The 21,104-nt window shown below is 42.4% G+C and overlaps 1 protein-coding gene and 1 non-coding gene across 5 annotated transcripts; one reads left to right on the top strand and one right to left on the bottom strand.

Annotated features, from left to right (window-relative positions):
- The first annotated feature begins 4,782 nt into the window (after positions 1-4,782).
- Positions 4,783-16,397, top strand: LOC119477580 (probable ribonuclease ZC3H12D). 4 transcript variants are annotated; one of them, XM_037751726.1, is made up of 6 exons: positions 4,783-4,947; positions 5,987-6,375; positions 10,088-10,227; positions 13,103-13,337; positions 13,499-13,605; positions 15,040-16,397. In XM_037751726.1, the coding sequence occupies exons 1-6, from the start codon at positions 4,867-4,869 to the stop codon at positions 15,957-15,959; spliced, it is 1,872 nt and encodes a 623-aa protein (XP_037607654.1). In that variant the 5' UTR covers positions 4,783-4,866; the 3' UTR covers positions 15,960-16,397. The 4 variants fall into 4 exon arrangements, with proteins under 4 accessions (XP_037607654.1, XP_037607655.1, XP_037607657.1 ...); XM_037751727.1 differs by lacking the exon at positions 4,783-4,947 and adding an exon at positions 5,028-5,335; XM_037751729.1 differs by lacking the exon at positions 4,783-4,947 and adding an exon at positions 5,365-5,523.
- A 3,657-nt stretch (positions 16,398-20,054) lies between these two features.
- Positions 20,055-20,126, bottom strand: trnaq-uug. The gene has a single exon. It is a non-coding gene; the product is annotated as a tRNA-Gln (tRNA).
- Positions 20,127-21,104: the final 978 nt, after the last annotated feature.

Here is a 21,104-nt window from a genome sequence, read left to right on the forward strand (position 1 = left end):
CTGCAAAATGTTGAGCATTGTGATGAAGGTAACACAGTTTATAGTGTAGTATACTGTATAAGTCGAATGCAGTGAGGGCCAAAGTGCAAATGTACTACAGAGTATTAGGACCACATTGAGGGAAAAAAAATCGGAAATTTACCGAATAAAGTCATAATATTACGAGAAAAAAAGTCGTAATATTATGAGAATAAAGTCATAGCGTTACGAGAAAAAAGTTGTATTATTGCGAGAATAAAGTCATTAGTTTAAGAGAAAAAAAGTCGTAATATTACGAGAATAAAGGCATAACTTTACAAGAAAAAAGTCACAAGTTTAAGAGAAAAAAAGTCGTAATATTACGAGAATAAAGTCATAACTTTAGGAGAAAAAAAGAAAATAACACGTAAAATTACTACTTTATAATATTATGACTCTATTCTCATAATACTAAAACTTTTTTTTCTCGTAAACTTCTGACTTTATTCTCATAATATTATGACTTTATTCTCGAAATCCCAGATTTATTTTTTTTCCTCAATGTGGCCCTAATACTCCGTTGTACCGTCGTACCATAAACCTACAACAATGATGAATAAAACTGAAAATGTCAACAAAAAACAGTTATTCATTTCCATTTTTAAAAATCCACAGGGAGCCAATGGAGAGGGGCTGAAGAGCCGCATGTGGCTCCGGAGCTGCAGGTTGCAGACCCCTGGTCTAGACCAGCTGGGAGAGAGTCTTTAATGTGGGTGAGTGCCAGTTGTGCGACTGACCAGTAGTCATTGTGGCAGGTTATCAAAGGTTTTTTTGGACGATAAATCGGTATATCATTACAACAACAAAAAAAATCGTATTTTTACAAGGTACGTTCATATGACGAGAAAGAAAGCTTTGAGATTTAACAAGATAAAGTGATCTAAAAAGTTCTGCTACAACAGAATCATCTGCTGTGTTGTAATACTGTGGAAAATATCTCATATTTTCTGTTGCCATTGCAGCAATATGTTGTTGTAGATTTGCGATGTCATCATCATGCACATGACATTATTAACTTGTTCTTTCATATCAAACTTTCCCTTGTTCTACCAGGAAATCCGTGTACTAACTGTCCTGTCCTTAATTGTCAACTCACCCTCGCCCGTACAAACGCATAAATTCCAATCAGCAATTTCATCACAGATTCCGGTCGTGCCACTCCCAGTCCTTTCTCTCTCTCTCTCTCTCTCACACACACACACACACACACACACACACACACACACACACATTGGTTAGTTTTGTCGGATGTCCAACATCCTGGTTAGATAAAGGACAAACATTAATAATAGAGGCAGCATCAAAATGCTGTTTCATTGTGAGTAATAATAATGTTTCCTGTTCCTAGTTACCAACCGCGACAGCTGGCATTGTTTTCACCTTGTGTGTGTGTGTGTGTGTATGTGTGTGTGTGTGTGTGTGTGTGTGTGTGTGTGTGTATGTGTGTGTGTGCGTCCGCGTGCGCGTGCGCGTGTGTGTGTGTGTGTGTGTGTGTGCGTGTGTGTGTGTGTGTGTGTGTGTGTGTGTGTGTGTGTGTGTGTGCGTGCGTGCGTGTGCGTGTGTGAAGTGATTTTGAGTGCTTTGCCAGGTGTTTATACTTCTGTCCGAAACTTTACAGGTGTGTAGTTGAGATCAAAATGAAGGCAGAGTTCGAAGATGTCTTTGGTTTATTTGAGGCCAGAAGTAGGGGGGCAGGAAGTAGCCTACCCATATTTTCCTTTTCCTTATCCTCATGTTGTCCCCCCCTGTTTCTGTCTTTGTAGACATATAGACATACTGTATATAGGTCAGTTTTATCCAAAGGTATCAGAACTAGTAGATGGGTGTGTATGTATGGAGATCCACTGTGTCTGTGCACTTTGATCACTCCATTTCTAAAAATAAGAGGGCATATTCAGGTAAACTATGTCCCATTATGTCAGTTTGTGGTTTCAAATTACCCTTAATAATAATACTGGCAATAACATAAAAGTCATCAAAAAAATATTCATACTATTATGAATATAATTAAAAGTGAATCTTAACCCTAGGGCCTTTCCTGGAAGAACATGAGTCTTCTAAAAGCAAATACCACAGCCCTGTTCAGTCAGGTGTCTTTGTTGACTTACAGACACTCTTCAGATCACTGTGAATGTTGACAAGATAGATAACGTCTCACACCTTGTTGTTGTTCAGATAAAAATGTGACACTGTGCGTCACCTTGTGGTTTCGTGAACGTCAATCAATGCTGATCTTGTATGTTAGGCGTCATGTTGGCTCTTTGAAGCTCTCTGTAGTTTCCGTATTTAAGTAACCACTTCCGGTGCTATTTTAACCCAAACAACAATCTTTTGCCTCAGCCTAACTTAGTTGATCTATTCCTAAACATAACTATGTAGTTTGTTGCTTAAGCCTCATTAAGTCGATCTATTCTTAAACCTAACTAAGTAGTCTTATTTTGAAAAGACCGGAGCAGAAATTGACACGTGCGTCACGTGTTGCTTGACATTCGTAGGAAAACGCACTTGTTAAAAGTCGTGTTGAGCATCACGGAAAAAAAGGGGAAATTCGTGTCTATGATCACGAATCTAAATAGATTACATTTCGTGACTATTTTACGAACTGCCGTGAGACTGCGTTGTAAAGGAATAGTTTAACATTTTGGAAAATTTGGAAAAGATCAACCACTCTCATATTTGTGATTTTAAAAATAATGATGCAGCCAGCCGGTTAGCTCAGCTAGCATAAAGGCTAGCTAGGGGATAACAGCTAGCCTGGCTCTAATCTACCTACCCACCTCCCTCAAGCTCACTAGTTAACATGTGACACCTTGTTTGTTTAAAGGAACAATATGTAGTGCTGGCAGCTAGCGTTTAAAATAGGTAACAGCAGTCCAAATTCAAAACATTGGAGCCGTGGCCCGTCTGCTCCTCCGCTGGGACTGATTAGCGCACGATTTTGCTATTTGAAGGTCACCTTCTGGACCCGACCGTGTTAGCCTCTGGCCAGCAGCAGTAGTGTGAATCACTTCACTGGCTGTGTGTCTCAAATACTGGCTGCCTTGATAACCCAGCTGCACACGGACCACAGAGAGATGTGCCGAGGCTTTTCAGGTCGGTAGAATATAACGTTAACGTTATCTCTGTTGATCCAGTTGGTTAGCTTGCTTCCATGGCTGCAGAAGTCTAGGTGTTTAAGTGCCAGTTTGTTTCATATGTGTTAACGGGGTGTTGAAACTAGCGCTGGACGGGATCAAACTGGCCAAAACAAAAACAGACGTTCTGGACCGGAATGGAAATTTCAACGGAGAACATGCTGGCTGTAGCGTTGTTGTCGGAGAAGCCAGTATTTCAATTTAGTATGTTTCCTTATAATCTCTGATGACATATCATGGTCATTTTATGATACATCAGACCGGCTATACGTCATCCAGAGTAGGCTCATGACCACGCCCCCTTTTGGGGGCGAACAATTCTGTGTCCCTCATAGACGCTTACAGTAATAACGCTATGCTGAAGAGTTGCTGTGTAGTTGGTTGCACCAACAATAAATCCCAAAACGCTAATCTCGGGTTTGTTCCCCTGCCGTGTCCTAAAAAAGATCTAATAGAGGGTCTTTATGGCTCCAAGCTATAGACCAGACCAGCATGGCTTTATGGCTCCAAGCTATAGACCAGACCAGCATGGCTTCATGGCTCCAAGCTATAGACAAGACCAGCATGGCTTTATGGCTCCAAGCTATAGACCAGACCATCATGGCTTTATGGCTCCAAGCTATAGACCAGACCATCATGGCTTTATGGCTCAAAGCTATAGACCAGACCATCATGGCTTTATGGCTCAAAGCTATAGACCACACTAGCATGGCTTTATGGCTTCAAGCTATAGACAAGACCAGCATGGCGTCATCTCCGAGGCTGCGCTCCCTTTTGGGGGAAAAGAAACTCGCCGTCACAGGAGAGAAAATGATGAAAAGCTGTTGTGTAGCGGGTTAACCGAGGCTTTCACTCTGAGATCTGAGGCTCATACGATACGTGAATATTCACTGTCAGTGTGCTAAATGGCTAAATGATGCTGGTGACAGTGACTAGCATGGCTAGCTAACGTTAGCTTGAGTGGGAGGCTGCGGTTGACGAACGTGATTCAATCAGATATGTAGAGAAGTCTGGATCAGTAATATCCTCCACTGTGTTGGACGGGGCAAGACTGAAGGGACATGACGGCGATCAACCTTCATTTATTAAAGTATCGCCAACGCTCAGGTTTTTAATTATTAGACGTGTATAAAACAAACGTTTGTTTAACAAAAGAAGAATGCATACGGAAATTACAATTAAAAACACATGCCAAATTGCATTGAAGTCTATGAGATCTTCTGTTTTCTTTCCCCCAAAAGGGGGCGTGGCCTCAACTTTTTTGCAAAGTACCCGTATGTGCCGGTCTGATGTATTTATTACAGTAAAAATATTACATATTGGTTCTTTAATCTAAGCTCAGTAATCTAAGCTAAAAATGACTACACAAACAGCTGTTCCCCCTTGTGAACTAAAATTCAAATCTAAATTCTGAATGACTAATAAAACCTCCACAATCTGATGGCTCAGTGTGACCTCGGCCTGGTGCTCTATACACTACAGACATTCAGTCAGCATTTATGCCACCGCACCACAGGAAGAGGTCAAAACATGGTAGAAGGATGAAAAAAACCCTCAGGTTCCCAGATCAGCCTGATGAGGAAGTAGTGATCACTAATTTACAGAGTGTTCTCTTCCTTGCTGTTTTTTTTTTTTCTCAGCAGCGAGCGGTTACTTCCTCCAATGAGTAATAAGAGCAGGTTCACACAGACCGGTCTGCTTGACACAGCGACTCATGAGAGCAGCTCACTCACACACACACACACACACAGAGAGAGACAGCGGCAGAGACTCCGATCCACCACCTGGTAAATGTGTAAGTACAGAATCAGACAACTTCACGTGACAATGTAGCTCTACTGTTTGGTGTTAAATGTGAACTCTCAGTCTTGTCTTGTTCAGACTTGTTGTGTTTTCAGATTGTGTAGAGGCAGCTATAGGTAGGTGCCAGGGGCAGATCAGCCGTGTGCTGCTCACTTGAGTACAGCGTTGCAAAAGAGCAAAGGTTGCTGGAGTTAGTGAGGCAATCAAGCGGAGATAATCTTTTCATTTTCAGGGGTAAAAGTCTGAGGGGACTTGTTGATGAACTAAACGTCAACTCAGCAGCAAAAGGATGTGGTTTCGTAGCAAGCCCGTGCAAAAAACCGAGCCTCATGCAGAAGGGGAGGATGCCCCAGATAAAATTGTTCCTCATACTTCAAATGGTAGGTTGACACAAGCTAATCGAATCATCTCGCATGGCAAGGATCAAAAAAGATAGTACAAAGAAAGATGCTTCAAAGTATGACATGTTTTGTCTGTACACTCAGTTCAGGACGTTCACTACGACGGGCTTTATTTAAACCTCGACACGCCTTCTCTGACTCCGTCACAGTGGTTTTCATTGTTTCAGGTGAGAGAAGTTTGTTCAAGTTCAGTACTCAGAATAGCTCAGCTCGTGGGAGGGCAAGTGGAAGAAGTGGGTTGAGTCATTCGCTCTCGGATACATCGGTGTGATCTCTCTCTGGCCGTGAAGTTCAGGGGCTTTCCAGAAAGAGCAATCAAAACATGTGGAATGGGGTGAGGCTCGTAGCTTTAATGCCCACATCGGTTACTTTTGCGTGACCTCTGACACTGGAGGTAAAATTAGCCCAGACCCTCAGTTAACGGGGGGGCTTTCTTAACCAGCGTGACGTCAGACGCTGTTTGTGCTCGCGTTGGCAGTCATGAGGTTGCGGTAACCAGAGCCGTCTTTATCAGCGTGCAACAAAACCTCAACCCGCTTGTCCAAAAACCCCTGTGCGACCACAGCTTCCTTTGTTTACAGTCACAGAGGTTGCCCCAATTCCGTCCTGACACCTGTCTCTAAAACACAGGTCGTTGCCGTGGAGACGCTGACGAGTCTGAATAAGGAGGCGAGGAGGATTCCCCAGCCAGACAGACCTGAGGAGACAGAGGACAGGAAACACATGTCTATAATGGACCAGCAGCACGCCAAAGTGGAGCGATTTCTCAAGTTGGGCTACTCTCACAGTGACATCCTGAGGGTCCTGGAGAACCTCCGCCATGACGCCCAGACCAACGACATCCTGGAGGAGCTGATAAAGACCTGCCACACTCGCAGCAACAAAGGTGGCCCAGACAGTCCCAAGCTGGTGTCCAGAGGCTGCAGCCCCGTCCCCAGTCAGCCCAGACCTGGACCGGACCGAGAGCCGGTCGCCGGCTTCAGACCGGTGGTTATAGATGGAAGCAACGTGGCCATGAGGTGAGTCAACTCAGTACATCTAGAATTCACAATACTTGCTTTTGTATATTTATATCCAGCTGCAGTGCTGGAAGAAGTACTTATCTTTTACTCCATTCAAGATGAAGCTTTATCAGCAAAATGTACTGAAAGTATCAAAACTATTTGTTGGGCAGAATGGTCCAGCCCAGTGTTGTATTATTAATTTATTTAATTTATTTAATTTTATTTAATTTGATTTAATTTTATAAAATTTTATAAAATTTTATTTTATTGTAATATTATTATTATTACTGTTGCCTTAATACATTAGCAGGATTATTTAATTACTTTATATATAATTTAATCTACATTGATACATCATATCTTAGAAGTTGATCATGTTTTGTGTGTAAAATCTGCAGCTGTAGTACCTCTGAGTACAAGTAAAAGTAACTTGTACAAGTAAATGTATGTAGTTTAGTACGTCGTCTAGCCGGCATTTCATTCATGGGCAAAGCCAAAGATATTTTCAAAACTTATTTTACATGGCAGTGAGAGAAAACATTTTCTTTTCTTTACTTCCTGGTAGGAGGCGTTAAAAGAGCACAGATGTTCATTCATGTGTATGATTGAATTTAAAAATAATCAAAAAGGAGCATTATAACTGCACCATTTTAGTGCTAAACTTAATTTCCGTTTGTATACCTGCGTCTCTATTTGAGTCAAATCTCGTTTCACTTCACAGATTTGATCGCACCACACTTCCTCTTTAAACATGTGGGAAGTGAAAACATGTTGTGCGTCTATATTCTTCTCTTTTTGTCCACTCAATTCAAGATGACGTCATGCCCTGCAGGGCAGAGTGACATGTTTATTCGTCTAACCGTCAGATTCGAGCTGTTTAGGTGATACTTTTATCTAGGTTGACTTGCGATATATGTAACACTACACTGAGGTGAGATTCCTTCATCATAAAACGTCACGGTTGCCACCTATTCCTGACCTACATTGGCAACAAGGAAGTTCTTGAGTGAAAATTTGCTCAAACAAATAACGTGGCAAGTAGGACGAGGTCGCGATATGAATTCAAAGTGCAAAACAAAAGAGCGACAACACACATATTCCTGTCAGGACACGAAGAAGAGGAAGAGGGATAAAGTATTTACTGTAACACCTTTTATCTGAGGTGAGGCAGTCTGGTGACTGTAGTCCGGCCCCAGGCATGAAATCTCAGAGGCTCCTCTCTCTATTTCCTGTATGTGCCTCGTCACAGTTAGTCTGAGTTATCCTGATCCTGCTGTGAAACTGACGCACACTTTATCACCTTGACAGTTTTCCACCCTCAACAATCAATGGTCAACCCTCAAACTGTTTTATTTAGTAAAGGGGCACTACGGTGATTTAGTATTGCACTTTGATTAAGGCGGGAGAATTCTGAGAGACATAATCACAGTCATAGTCAAGTCAGCACACTGACACACTGACAGCTGTTGTTGCCTGTTGGGCTGCAGTTTGCCATGTTATGATTTGAGCATATTTTTTATGCTAAATGCAGTACCTGTGAGGGTTTCTGGACAATATTTGTCATTGTTTTGTGTTGATAATTAATTTCCAATAATAAATATATACATACATTTGCATAAAGCAGCATATTTGCCCACTTCCATGTTGATAAGAGTATTAAATACTTGAAAAATCTCCCTTCAAGGTACATTTTGATCTGATAAAAAATGTGTGATTAATTTGTGAAAAATCAAGATTAACCATGGACAATCATGCAATTAATCACGATTAAATATTTTTATCAATTGCCAGCCCTACTATTTACACACCCAACAGACACGGAACAACATTACCATTCAGTTTAGGTCACGTTTCTGTCCACTTTTAAGTCCAATATTCACTCTCTTTTTACCTCTGGTTTTGGTCCCCACCAACTCCTGAGAAAAATATATCTGTCTCTTAAGCTGCCAAATGCTCCAATAATAAATATACATACATTTGCATAAAGCAGCATATTAGTCCACTCCCATATTGATAAGAGCATTAAATACTTGACAAATCTCCCTTTAAGGTTCATTTTGAACAAATACAAATTGTGTGATTAATTTGCGATTAATCCCGATTAGATATTTTAATCGATTGACAGCCCTAGCAGCTTTACTTTTTTTTTCTTAATTGTCACATTTGAAGTAAATCATACTGCAAATACATTTTCAAGATCTTTATGAATGTAGCTCCCAGTGATTGCTTATTGCCATTATGGCCCTGCTCCTCTCTCGTGGTTTTATTGTTGTAACTCAAGCAATGAAATATACAACACGTCTGCAAATAAACCAGCTGCTGAATGTGTAACTCTCTGATTATATTTGGGAAAGAGCTTCAGGATGCAAGTATAAATTATCAAGGATACATCATTCAGTGTCAACTTTATGACACACCAGTAAAGTTATGCCAGACAGATATATGTGTTCACAATCCATAAACTCATGGCAAGCCATGTTTTTGGTACCTGTTGTATGCAAAGTGTCTCACCACTTCCTGCTGACGGAGAGAAGGGGAACCCCATTCACATGCCCGCACACAAACACACACGTACACACACTTTACTTTCTCCTGCAGGCAAAACAATCCAGTTTAATTCTTCAGTAGCTCTCGGGCACATCCTTGTAATGTGAGTGTTACAGTAGATTTTGGAAGAGAACACATGTTTGTCAGGTGAACTTGAACTACTGTTACAGATCTGATAGCAGCTCTGACTTTGCTGTACGGCTGATACAAGTTCTGATAATGATTTCAGGTTTCTTGCGCTCATTTATTCATTGAATTCAAGGACTTTTCAATAACTTTTTCAAGGAAATGTCACGTTTCAGGGTTAAAATTGACATTGAGGCCTCGTTTTTTTCACCCATGAATTTGTCACATGAAGGCAAATAAAACTGCTATATATATATATAGCGTATCAGTCATACCTCTTCCCCCGGAACATCTATTACTTTTTAAGATTTACAAAAGCTTTAAGGACTTTTCAGGACCGCTGTGTTCCTCCCATGTTCACCGTTCTGAAGCCTTGATGAGTTATAATCAGGGTTTAGATTTATTTATTTTTACACATGCTCATTTACAGAGGTGCAGACAAATACACAGACAACTGAAAATAAATAAATAAATAAGACAAAACAAAAAATAACTAGATTGGCACTCGGAGAGCGCAGACCTCCGCCAAGGTGCGTGACTTTAAAAACAGATCACAGCTGGCGGTCCTGAAAATAATTGTATGATACACAGCATGTTACTTTCAATCTTATCTTGACTAAAATAATATAGCATTACATCAGGGTTTAGATTTGATGACACCAGCATAATGTTTTTTCTTTTTGTGTGAGAAATCTTTACTTATTTTCTCAATTTAAAAATGTTGCCACTGTTTTGTAAGGCGCGATGTTCTGTGTCGAGTTACTCATCTCCGGGCTTTTGCAATCATGTTTTAGAGAACTTGCAACACTTCCTGAAAAAGGGAGAAGAGAGTGTGTGTGTGTGTGTGTGTGTGTGTGTGTGTGTGTGTGTGTGTGTGTGTGAGTGCGTGCGTGCGTGCGTGCGTGCGTGCGTGCGTGCGTGCGTGCGTGCGTGCGTGCGTGTGCGTGCGTGTGCGTGCGTGTGCGTGCATGAGTGAGTGCATATAGTAACGTGCAGGGAAAGACAAAAGAAGAAGTTGTTTTTTTTGTTGACTCTGGCTTCTGTGTCTTTGCAGCCATGGCGACAAGAAGGTGTTTTCGTGTCAGGGCCTCCAGCTGGCGGTGAGCTGGTTCTGGGACAAAGGGCTGCGAGACATCACCGTGTTCGTTCCCCTGTGGAGGAAGGAGCAGCCGCGACCTGAGGCACCCATCACAGGTGAGGTCACTTGACCTGAGCCGAGGTGGCGCCATGTGAGCGCAATTAAAGGGAGATGCCACTGACTGTAGGGAACTCCCATGTTTTTTTGTTCTCAAGGACAATTCAGTCAGGTTTGTGTGCACGTTTTTTGCCCTTAAGGCTCAAGTGTGACCTCACCCAATGGTGAAGTCATATATAGAAATAGACAATGAGTTAAATGTGGCAGTCACATGTGGCGGCAAAAGATTTTCTGGTTGAGGAAGTTGTGCAGCACAACGAGCACAATGATTGTCATATTTAAGCACTGCTAATCAGGACCGACCTGAATTTAAGCCTCATTTATGGACGTGCCAACTGACACTAAAATCGTATGTGTCGACAACGTCAGCAGCTCCGTTCGTTGTCTTTGCAGCAGAACCAGATTTTTGCCAGCTTCATTAAAACACTGAACAGCTCTCCGTTTTGCTGCTTCACCCAACACATCATTGATGCCACTTCCATTTTAAAGCTGCATTCTTTGACATTTTTGGGGGCCATTTGGGGGCAGCAAAACAATTCTATGAAGTAATTATTACGTGTTCGCAAACAAATTACTATTTAATTAGGGCTGTCAAGTTAGCGCGATAATAACGCATAATTTCTTTAACGCGTTAACGCAATCAATCTTTTGGAGGTTGTAGTGGGATCAGTTTTAAAGCTAGAGTGAAGACACTGGCACCATATGAAACTAGAAAACCTAATGAATCCATGTCATACTAGCTTGTAGAGAAGGAAAGAGAATGGCCATTTTCAAAGGGGTCCCTTGACCTCTGACCTCAAGATATGTGAATGAAAATGGGTACTAACGAGTCTCCCCTTTACAGACATGCCCACTTTATGATAATCACATGCAGTTTGGGGCAAGTCATAGTCAAGTCAGCACACTGACACACTGACAGCTGTTGTTGCCTGTTGGGCTGCAGTTTGCCATGTTATGATGTTAGTATATTTTTTATGCTAAATGCAGTACCTGTGAGGGTTTCTGGACAATATCTGTCATTGTTTTGTGTTGTTAATTAATTTCCAATAATAAATATATACATACATTTGCATAAAGGAAGTATATTTGTCCGCTTCCATGTCGATAAGAGTTTTAAATACTTGACAAATCTCCCTTTAAGGTACATTTTGAAAAATGTACGATTCATTTGAATTGATTGACAGCCATACTATTTACACGTCCAACAGACACAGAGCAACATTACCATTCATTTTGGGTCACGTTTCTGTCCACTATTAAGGTCAATATTCACTCTCCTTTTAGCTCTGGTTTTGGTCCCCACCAACTCATGAGAAAAATATATCTGTCTCTTTAGCTACTAAATGCTCCACTAAGTCAATGTGACCTCATCCCTAGTCGTCATATTTTGCCTTTTGCATAGTATCTTTACGCAGAAGGTTCACTTGTTCACGTGACGTAGCGTCAGTGACATCAACATCATCAGTAAGAATCACTCAACTTTTCACACAATCACCGCGTCTTATTATTAAAAGTCCTGTGTTTGTTTGACCCATCCACCTCTCGCCCTTAGCAGACTTTCTCACCCTTAAAGTGAGAGTATAGTAGTAGTGCAGCGGGTAGAATTGGAGAAAATATAATAAAAAAAAAAGTTATTTTTATAAAACGGTCACTATACCCTGACAGTAGTACATGAGACAGGTAATATGAAATCATGTTCCTATGGTGTCCACCGGTGCTCCTAACGGCATCTGCAAGATTTCACAGACCGGAGGAAAACAACCAATCAGAGCCGAGCTGGGGCCTTGTCGTCGCTGAGCAGCTGTCAATCATTGGCGAACTCCGATCAAACAGTCAAACAAGGAAACGCATTTTACACTTTTACACACAGCAACATGAGCAGATTCATTTGAATAAACGGAAGAAAAAGTAGAAGCCACAACACTGAGTGTCTTTCATAAAGCACATCGAGACAGTGCTGACACGAGCGGGAAATACCTAAGCTAGGTTGACTTATCACCAAAATCAAGGAAATAAGAAAAACTATCATATTTATAACCGTTCTGGCATGTCAGACGCCACCCCGGCACGCTATCTTCCTCCAGTTTGGCAGCCTGATCCTTAACAGTGGATTCCAATGGAGTCCATCCAATGGAGTCCACCTAGTTTCACAGTGAAAGAACACGTACCAAACTGTCCTTGGAAACTTCTCTAACAATAAGGAAGGGTAACCACCCAAACTGAAATCCAGTATTTTGTACATGTTGGGTCAAGTCAGCTAAATATAGCTTTGTTCCTGAAAGTGATCATCAGCAGTTAACAAGGAAGTGTCCTCAGTGCCAAGTGCAGTTTCACACCTTTTATGATCGTGGTGTAAAGCTCACTATCATAACAAGGATACTAAGATAAAGATAAAAGCTCATAATGTGCTGGCACGTGCAGGTCACCTGCCTCAGCGAGGACATGTTCCCTGCTCATTTAAAATGTAGCGCTAACCTTGTTATCTTCTGCTTATGAAACATAATCCTGTGCTGTATGCTGGGAATCATTCATATATTAACCTTTAAATGGTTCCATCCAGAAAGAAATAGTGCAAAATGTTTCTTTTTTTTGCATTTCTTAGTACTGACATTACTAATTTTGACATTTTGATTATGAGCCCCTACCTGTTGAGATGTCCTTTTACAGTAAAATGAAATAAAATATATATATTTTAATAGGGCTGTCATTCGATTCGAATTTTAATCGTGATTAATCGCAAATGAATCGCACATTTTCATTCATCTCTTCAAAATTTACCTTAAAGGGAGATTTGTCAAGTATTTAATACTATGCTTTCGGCTGATATTAAACCTTATAATAATGATAAAACAACACTATTCTTGTGTTTCGTAGATCAACATGTCCTCCATGAGCTGGAGAGGAGGAAGATCCTGGTGTACACGCCATCTCGCTGCGTAAACGGCAAGAGGGTGGTGTGCTACGACGACCGCTACATCGTCAAGCTGGCCTTCGACTCGGACGGCATCATCGTGTCCAACGACAACTACCGCGACCTGCAGACGGAGAACCCCCAATGGAAGAAGTTCATAGAGGAGAGGCTGCTGATGTACACCTTCGCTAATGACAAGTAAGCCTGATGGTGGCTGTAGGTCACCGGAACACATGCTGGGACAGAGGGGCACCTCTTCTGCTCACATAGTTAGAGAGAAGGTTCCCTTTTTGCCCCAAAACAACACCATGCATTTTACTAATATCCCTGATCCTAACTGTGTCTCTGTGCTGGTGCAGGTTCATGCCTCCAGACGATCCTCTGGGTAGAAACGGTCCCACCATTGATGATTTTCTCCGGAAGAAGCCGTGGACCCCAGACAACAAGCTGCAGCACTGTCCTTACGGTTGGTTTACTCTTCTGTTTCACCCAACAAAACACACAACCGATCAGGTTTCACTTCCTTGTACTCTCCCGGGGGGATTAAAACAGCACGATAACAACCCGCAATGCATTTCACATTCCTATCAATCTACCTGGTTGCTGGTTCATTTGGACACAAGAGGCTACAGCCGTGCTAGCAGCTGTACGAGGCTGCACAGCTCTGCTTTAAGCTAAATGCTAACGGCAGCATGTTAACTATGCTCACGATGAACATTCTGATGTTTAGTAGGTGTAATGATCATCTTAGTTTAGCCAAAGAACGTATATCGCTCAGAAGTGAAAGTCAATTGTTCGTTCCATTGCAACGTCAGCGCCCAGCAGCAGAGCTACGCTTCCGCCAGTAAAACGTCTGCCTGAAAAGTGCCGTACAAAAGTAAAACAAATGCTGCTGAAATGGCCTGTGTTGAAAAATAAAAATATTATAAATATGCATTGGCTACTATTACAACTATTTTAGAGAGGAGCATAAAGTGAGCGATAGACATAAATGGACATTTTCATGTCAAGGACCTCCACTAAACACAAAGTACAGCAGAAGTTGATGACAATGACATTAGTTCTGCAGGTATGTTGGTCATAAAGTAAACCAAAAATATCAGACATATTAATAGGAAAAGCCAGGGGATCACACAAGTCATTAAGATCCAACCTTTGGGCAGCATGGATACCTGTACCAAACCTAATGGCAATCCATCAGATCATTCAGTTTGGACCAAAGCGGTGGATCCAACGAATAAAAACTACACCACGGCTTGAGCCATGGTAGCCACACACACTGTATGTTTTTCATTATCCAGCTGGTTTAGAAAAGATTTCATAAGACCAAAATGTTTTCTCAGCCCATAGAGGAAGTATAAAGTCCCCAGAGTTTTTAAATTTCGAGAAGTAGAAGCTGTGCTTCACAGCGTGTGAAAAAATCTCTGTCCTTGCGTTACTTCTTTGTAGACTCCTTTACAAGTCTCCATCTGCCTTCATTGAAACTATGATTTTAACACAACATAATACATTTTTTTATTAGAGATTGTAGCATTTTTATTAGGCATGCCAATTGATTAAAATATTGAATGCGTTAAAGACATTAGTGACGTTACAACAAATTTGTGTTAACGTGTTATTGTCACGTTTACTCTGACAGCCCTAATTTTTAAGAATGAGCATTCAGATGAATCGATGAAATTGCCTCGCTGATTGAAAAACAGATGGGGCCGTGCAGGGGATCACTACAGTCCTGCAGTAATAGTGTCACAAAGACAGCTAGAGGTTACAGCTGATTGGTCTGTGAAGCTTAGTGTGTTCCGTGCGGACGGGAAGAGACATCCTGTGCCGGCGGGTTTCTTCAGGTTTACAGCTGTGTGTGTGGAGCCCATAAATAACCTTTTTTTTTTCTTTCTTTTAGGAAAGAAGTGTACTTATGGAGTCAAGTGTAAGTTCTACCACCCAGAGCGGGCTAACCAATCACAGCTGTCTGTGGCCGACGAACTGAGGGCGCTGAGAGACAGAGCTAAGAACTTCTCGCCCAAACCGAGCCTGCAGGACCCGCACTGCTGCCCCGCTGCGTATCAGCCGGAGCTCAGATACACTTCGTCCACCCCTCCGCCTCTGAGCATAGACGACCAGTCCCTCAGGGCTTCGCCCATCTACCACAGAGACACCAATAGCCCGAGAAGCCAGCCTAACACGAGCCTCCACCACCTCTGCCCGAGCCCGGACGTGGACGAGGCCTTCGGCTCCCTGGATGGCTCCATGTCCAGGCTCTACATCCAGGACGGGCCCTACAGCGGGGAGCGTCCTCCCCACAGCTACAGCAGCGGAGTGGCCAGCTACAGCCTGAGCCACGACGACTACTCCCTCTCCGGGTCCTTCGGCGGCGGGAGCACCCAGAGGCCCTGCCTGAGCGGGGGAGGTTACTACCCTTATCAAAACGGTTCAATGCCCTGCGAACGCTCCGTGTGCAGCCAGTGCAGGTGTGGTCACCAGGAGACAAGGATGTCCCACCACCACCACCAGCAGCCGGCATGGAGCTCCTGCCCGGCTCTGCCTCCGCATAACGGGGAGTACCCCGGCCGGTATTCAGAGAAGCAGTACTTGAGACAGCCCTCCGACAGACAGAGCCACAGCTTACCGAGGGACCCGTGGGGGCAGGGCAGAGCCAAGAGTCCGTCCAGCGAGCAGAGGAAGGGCCTGAGGAGCCAGCTGAGCGCCCTCTTCCCTCAGAGCACCGTGGAGCAAGTCATGAACGCTTACCCACACGTCTCAGACATGAACGAACTGATGTCTCTGATCCAGAGATACAGGACCACCAACATCTCCTTCTAGATTAGAAAGACTCTTTTCTTTGTTTTGACTCAAACTGAGTCCCCATCAGAGTTCTCATCCCAGAAGCAAAGTGAAAACTGAAAAAAAAAGAACATTTCTCTCATTACAAATCACACCGTGGCAAAACTACCACTCGACTAACTCGCCCTTTATTTTCAGCATTAAAACGTGACTCAATCTGATGAAGTCATGAAAATGTAGCAGACTGAATGCTATTTCTTTTAGTATAAAGGTGCAATGCACTACGCTCTGTACATGCTACTTATTGTAGCAGTGAACATGTATAATTAAAGCAGCATGTGTTGTTTTCTCATGTTGCCTCAAAGTGAGGAACTCTAATAGACTATTCTGTACTTGTGTAGAGAATGTCATTGACCTGTTTTTATATGAACTGTGTTTTTGCTGTTCCTGTGAAATAAAAGCACTCAAATAACTCTGGATATTTGTCAGTGATGAATATATAAACCTGCCCAGCACTGCTCTCTGCTGGTTGAAACTCTCAAGTGTTGCGACGGCACCGCCGAGATTAAATTGGCCCGGTGGAGTAGCAGTTTTCAACCCTGTGTGAATGACTTTTTTTAACATTTAAACCTGCTGTAAGCAGCTGTAAGCAGAATGTTTTTGGCATCGTTGGGCAAAAATTCCATAATAACCTTTCAGCATATTATAATTCAAGTGTTCTGAGAGAAAACTAGACTCCTGCACCTCCTCATAGCTCTGTTTTCAGGCTTTAAAAAATCTCCGGTCCCACCTACGTGTGAACTCAGATCAGTGGATTCAGAGTCCAGAATGCTAACCATTACACCATGGAACCACTACACGGGGGTTGACAGTTGTGAAACAGTTTCTTACATCACGGTGTAAGTGCTAAACACTTAAATTAGGTAAAAACGGTGTTTAAAGTGGCAGTAGGCAGTATATTTTTGGCATCATTGGGCAAAAATTCCATAATAACCTTTCAGCATATTGTAATTCAAGTGTTCTGAGAGAGAACTAGACTTCTGTTCCTCCTCATGGCTCTGTTTACAGGCTTTAGAACATCTAGCCTGTGACGGGAGACTTTGACCAATCACAGGTTATTTCAGAGAGAGAGTGAGCATTCCTATTGGCTGTTCATTCAACGGAGGCAGCTGTCAATCACTCGTAAACGGTCAAACTAGATCAAATATGAATCAATATTCTGTTACTGTAGTGCCTATTTCTCTCCTCAAATGTTGTCAGAAACATCTTGCAGTGCACGGTTTAGCTGTAAAATGAGAAAGTGTGCTCTGGCTGGTGGGCGGTGCTTGGTATTTCCTCAACTGATCTCAACATGGCTGCCAGGTCACAAACTTTCTCATTTTACAGCTAAACAGTACACTATAAGATGTTTCTGACAACATTTGAGGAGAGAAATAGGCACTACAGTAACAGAATATTGATTCATATTTGATCAGCGCTGCCTAGTTTGACCATTTGATCGGAGTATACGAGTGATTGACAGCTGCTCAGAGACGGCAGACTCCAGCTCGGCTCTGATTGGTTGGTTTCCACCGGTCTGTGAAATCTTGCAGATGGCACAGAGGCACATGATTTTTTTCATATTACCTGTCTGATGCACTACTGTTAGGATATGGTGACCTTTTTATAAAAATATTTTTTTTTACTTATATGTGCTCCATTTCTACCCACTGCTGCTTTATCAGCACTCGCAGTAAATACACGTTCCCATGTAGGCTATACTTTCCTGCCCTCTAGTGGGTTTTCTTAGTACAAGACTGTGGAAACAGGCAAACCAAGCCATCCATCCATTATCCAACCAGGACCCTCCGCTCTCAGAATACAGGGTTCCTGTCTGTCCCCAGAGTGAAAAAGAAGTCAGCAGGCCAAAGGGCCTTTTTCTTATCGAGCCACTTCCCTCTGGAATAACCTCCCTATAGACATCAGACAGTCTGACTCTGTGGAGGTCTTTAAATCCAAACTCAAAACCCATCTTTTTGCCCTAACTTTCAATTAGTTAGCTAGTGGGTCGGTCTCAATCTCAATGTATAATTTCAGCCTAGTAGTCCTGCTGACGAGAACATTATTAATTTTAAACCACTGCCTCTCAATAACCCTCCGTTGTTTATGTCCCACAAGCACTGCTGTGTGCCTCGCTCTCTCTCCCCTCTCTCTCCTTTTACTCAGGCTTCTCTGTGCTGGACCATCAGCCGTTCTGTGACGTCTCTCTGCCTCTCCTGCTGGTGGAGCCTCATTCCACCTGACAGACCTGGACCTCCGTCCTCCAAGAGATTTAGCCTCTCTAACAACTTACTTCAGTCCAAAGGGGCTTATTGGCATGGGTAACATACATTATCTGTAACCTCTTATCCTGTTCAGGGCCGCGGGGGGGCCCAAACCATGCCATTATTATTGAATAAAGAGTTGCTATGTGTGTTTTAACAACTGGTTCTTGTGAGAGCTCCATGTATTCCATGTATTCAACTTCATATCTGACAAAAGAGTTAAAGGGACTGTTTGTAAGAATCAGAAATGCTTGTTAACAGCTTCACCTGTGGCTGTTAAGTCAACGAAAGTCAGCGTCGGGCTCGCGCTTGGTCTCGCTCTAAGTATACCTGAACGAGCATCGCTCAAAACAGTGAGGCGACACACGTCAGCTAAAACCACAATATCACTCTATATTTCAGCTGCTTGGCAGTAATGTTAGCTGACTAGACGAAGGTCTCTCCATGGATCACTGAGAACGCGCAAGGTGTGTGAGTGAAGGCAAGCAGGCAGGCAGAGGAGCAGAGGACAGCAGAGACTCTGGTCCTGGAGACCAAAGCTACGGTCTCCCCCACGTCCTCCGACCGCGGCCAACACTGTTTTGCAAGACGGGCTTCACTAGATAGAACTTTGAGGTTTTGGTGCTTCAGTGTAGTTTGTGTTGGAGTCTGAGTCTGAACAGTGTAGCCACACGCGAGCACGCATGGGACCCCGACCCGGATTGATTTATACGTGTAAGAAGTTACAAACAGTCCCTTTAAAGTAGGTATACATTTCATTTCTCTATTAATGCTGCCCCACTGTGAAAACAGGGTGGTGGAAATGTTTAAAAGGGACTTTAGTTGATCTCACTTGGAATTTGTGTCCATGAAGCTGAAGTAGGCGAGATTGGAGCAAATATGATTAAAAAAAGTTATTTTTCTAAAACGGTCGCTATATCGTGACACTAGTACATGAAACAGGTAACCTGAAAAACATCATGTGCCTCTGTGTCCTCCGGTGCTCCTAATGGCATCTGCAAGATTTCACAGACCGGAGGAAAACAAACAGTAAGAACTGATCAGAGGTCTGCTGTCCAGCCGCCGTCTATGAGAGCCGGCTGTCAATCACTCACAAACTCCGACCAAACAGTCAAACTAGGCAGCGCTGATCAAATATGAATCAATATTATGTTACGTTAATGCCTATTTCTCGCCTCAAATGTTTTCAGAATCATCTTGTAGTGTACGGTTTAGCTGTAAAATGAGAAAGTTTGTGACGCTGCCTCACAGGCACTCTCTGAAATGACCTGTGATTGGTCAACGTCTCCCGTCACGGGCTAGATTTTCTAAAGCCTGAAAACAGAGCCATGAGGAGGAGCAGAAGTCTAGTTTTCTCTCAGAACACTTGAATTACAATATGCTGAAATGTTATTATGGAATTTTTGCCCAATGATGCCAAAAATATACTGACTACTGAAGCTTTAAACACCGTTTTTACCTAATTTAAGTGCTTAGCACTTACACCGTGATGTAAGAAAGTGTTTCACAACTGTCAACCTGTGTAGTGCTTCCATGGTGTACTGGTTAGCATTCTGGACTCTGAATCCACTGATCTGAGTTCACACGTAGGTGGGACCGGATTTAAGCGTGCGACAGGTTAAAGAACGTAACCGTGGTCTAATCTGAACTCTGAGCTGTGATAATCCGGTCTGTGAGTATTACAAACTGTTGAGAAGTGCTTTGACGTGTGATGAGCCTTTAAATGCATTACTCCAACTTTACTGTACCAGCCTAAAGAACCTGTTGTTTCAGGAAATGGCTGTTTTACCAGTCAAAGGACATTCTTTAACCTCAACTTCTGCTTAAAGTAAGGTTCCACCGAGATTTGAACTCGGATCACTGGATTCAAAGTCCAGAGTGCTAACCATTACACCATGGAACCACTACATGGAGATGACAACCCTTTATCACTCTATGATTTGTCAATCTTATCAATCGTTGTCAGGCCCAGTGGTATTTCACACAATAGAAACATTGTGTTGAACATCAAAGTTTCTTGCAGGTCCTGATGGTGGACTGAACAAGAAGTGATCACAAAGACACCAGGCATGGTTAGCTAATGTTATGTTCACACACAGACTAGTAAAAGTAAAAGTAAAAAGGGATTCACAGGGTGTGCTTCCTTTCTGTCTTCCTAAAGTTAACTGGGATGTGATTCCTTTTTTTGTGGCTTCTCTCGCAAATCCATCAGCTAATTATTCTCCTTTAATTCTAATCTGTGCTGGTATCCATACAGATATCACACTGTTGTAATTCTATTGATATATCTGTTGTGCTCTCTGGATGGCTGTATCTCCCAGCGGTGGAAGAAGTAGGTCTGGGTATCAGCCTACTCAGATCTTAAGTAGTAATAATACTACAGTGTAGAAATACTCTGTTACAAGTAAAAGTCTCACATTTGAAATCATACTCAAGTAAAACTGTAAAAAATGAACAGCAACAAAATACACTTAATGTACCAAAAGTATTCGCAATGGAGAATTTTATATTATTGACTTATAATTAGATGAATTAATGTGTTCATTATTTTAATGTTGCAGCTGGTAAAGTTGGAGCTCATTTTAATTACTTTATATAGCCGAGTAGTTTAATCCGTGATAATCATCATAATTTATTAGTTTATATATATTTTGTATTAATAATCTGAATCTGGAAAGCAGGGCCGGCTCCAGTCCTTTCGGTGCCCTTGGTGAAATTCGGAGCCCCTCCCTGCCACCGCCACCCCTCTAAGATTATTGTCAGGGTTCAACCCCCTAGAAACCTAACCCTAGCCCCATAAACCGCAACAAAGATCAGACATCACAGTGGTTTAAAGACAATTTTTTTTTTTTAATTTTCATAAATAACTGTATTTATTATA

Source organism: Sebastes umbrosus, chromosome 18 (genome assembly GCF_015220745.1).
Source record: "Sebastes umbrosus isolate fSebUmb1 chromosome 18, fSebUmb1.pri, whole genome shotgun sequence".
Taxonomy (NCBI): Eukaryota; Metazoa; Chordata; class Actinopteri; order Perciformes; family Sebastidae; genus Sebastes; species Sebastes umbrosus.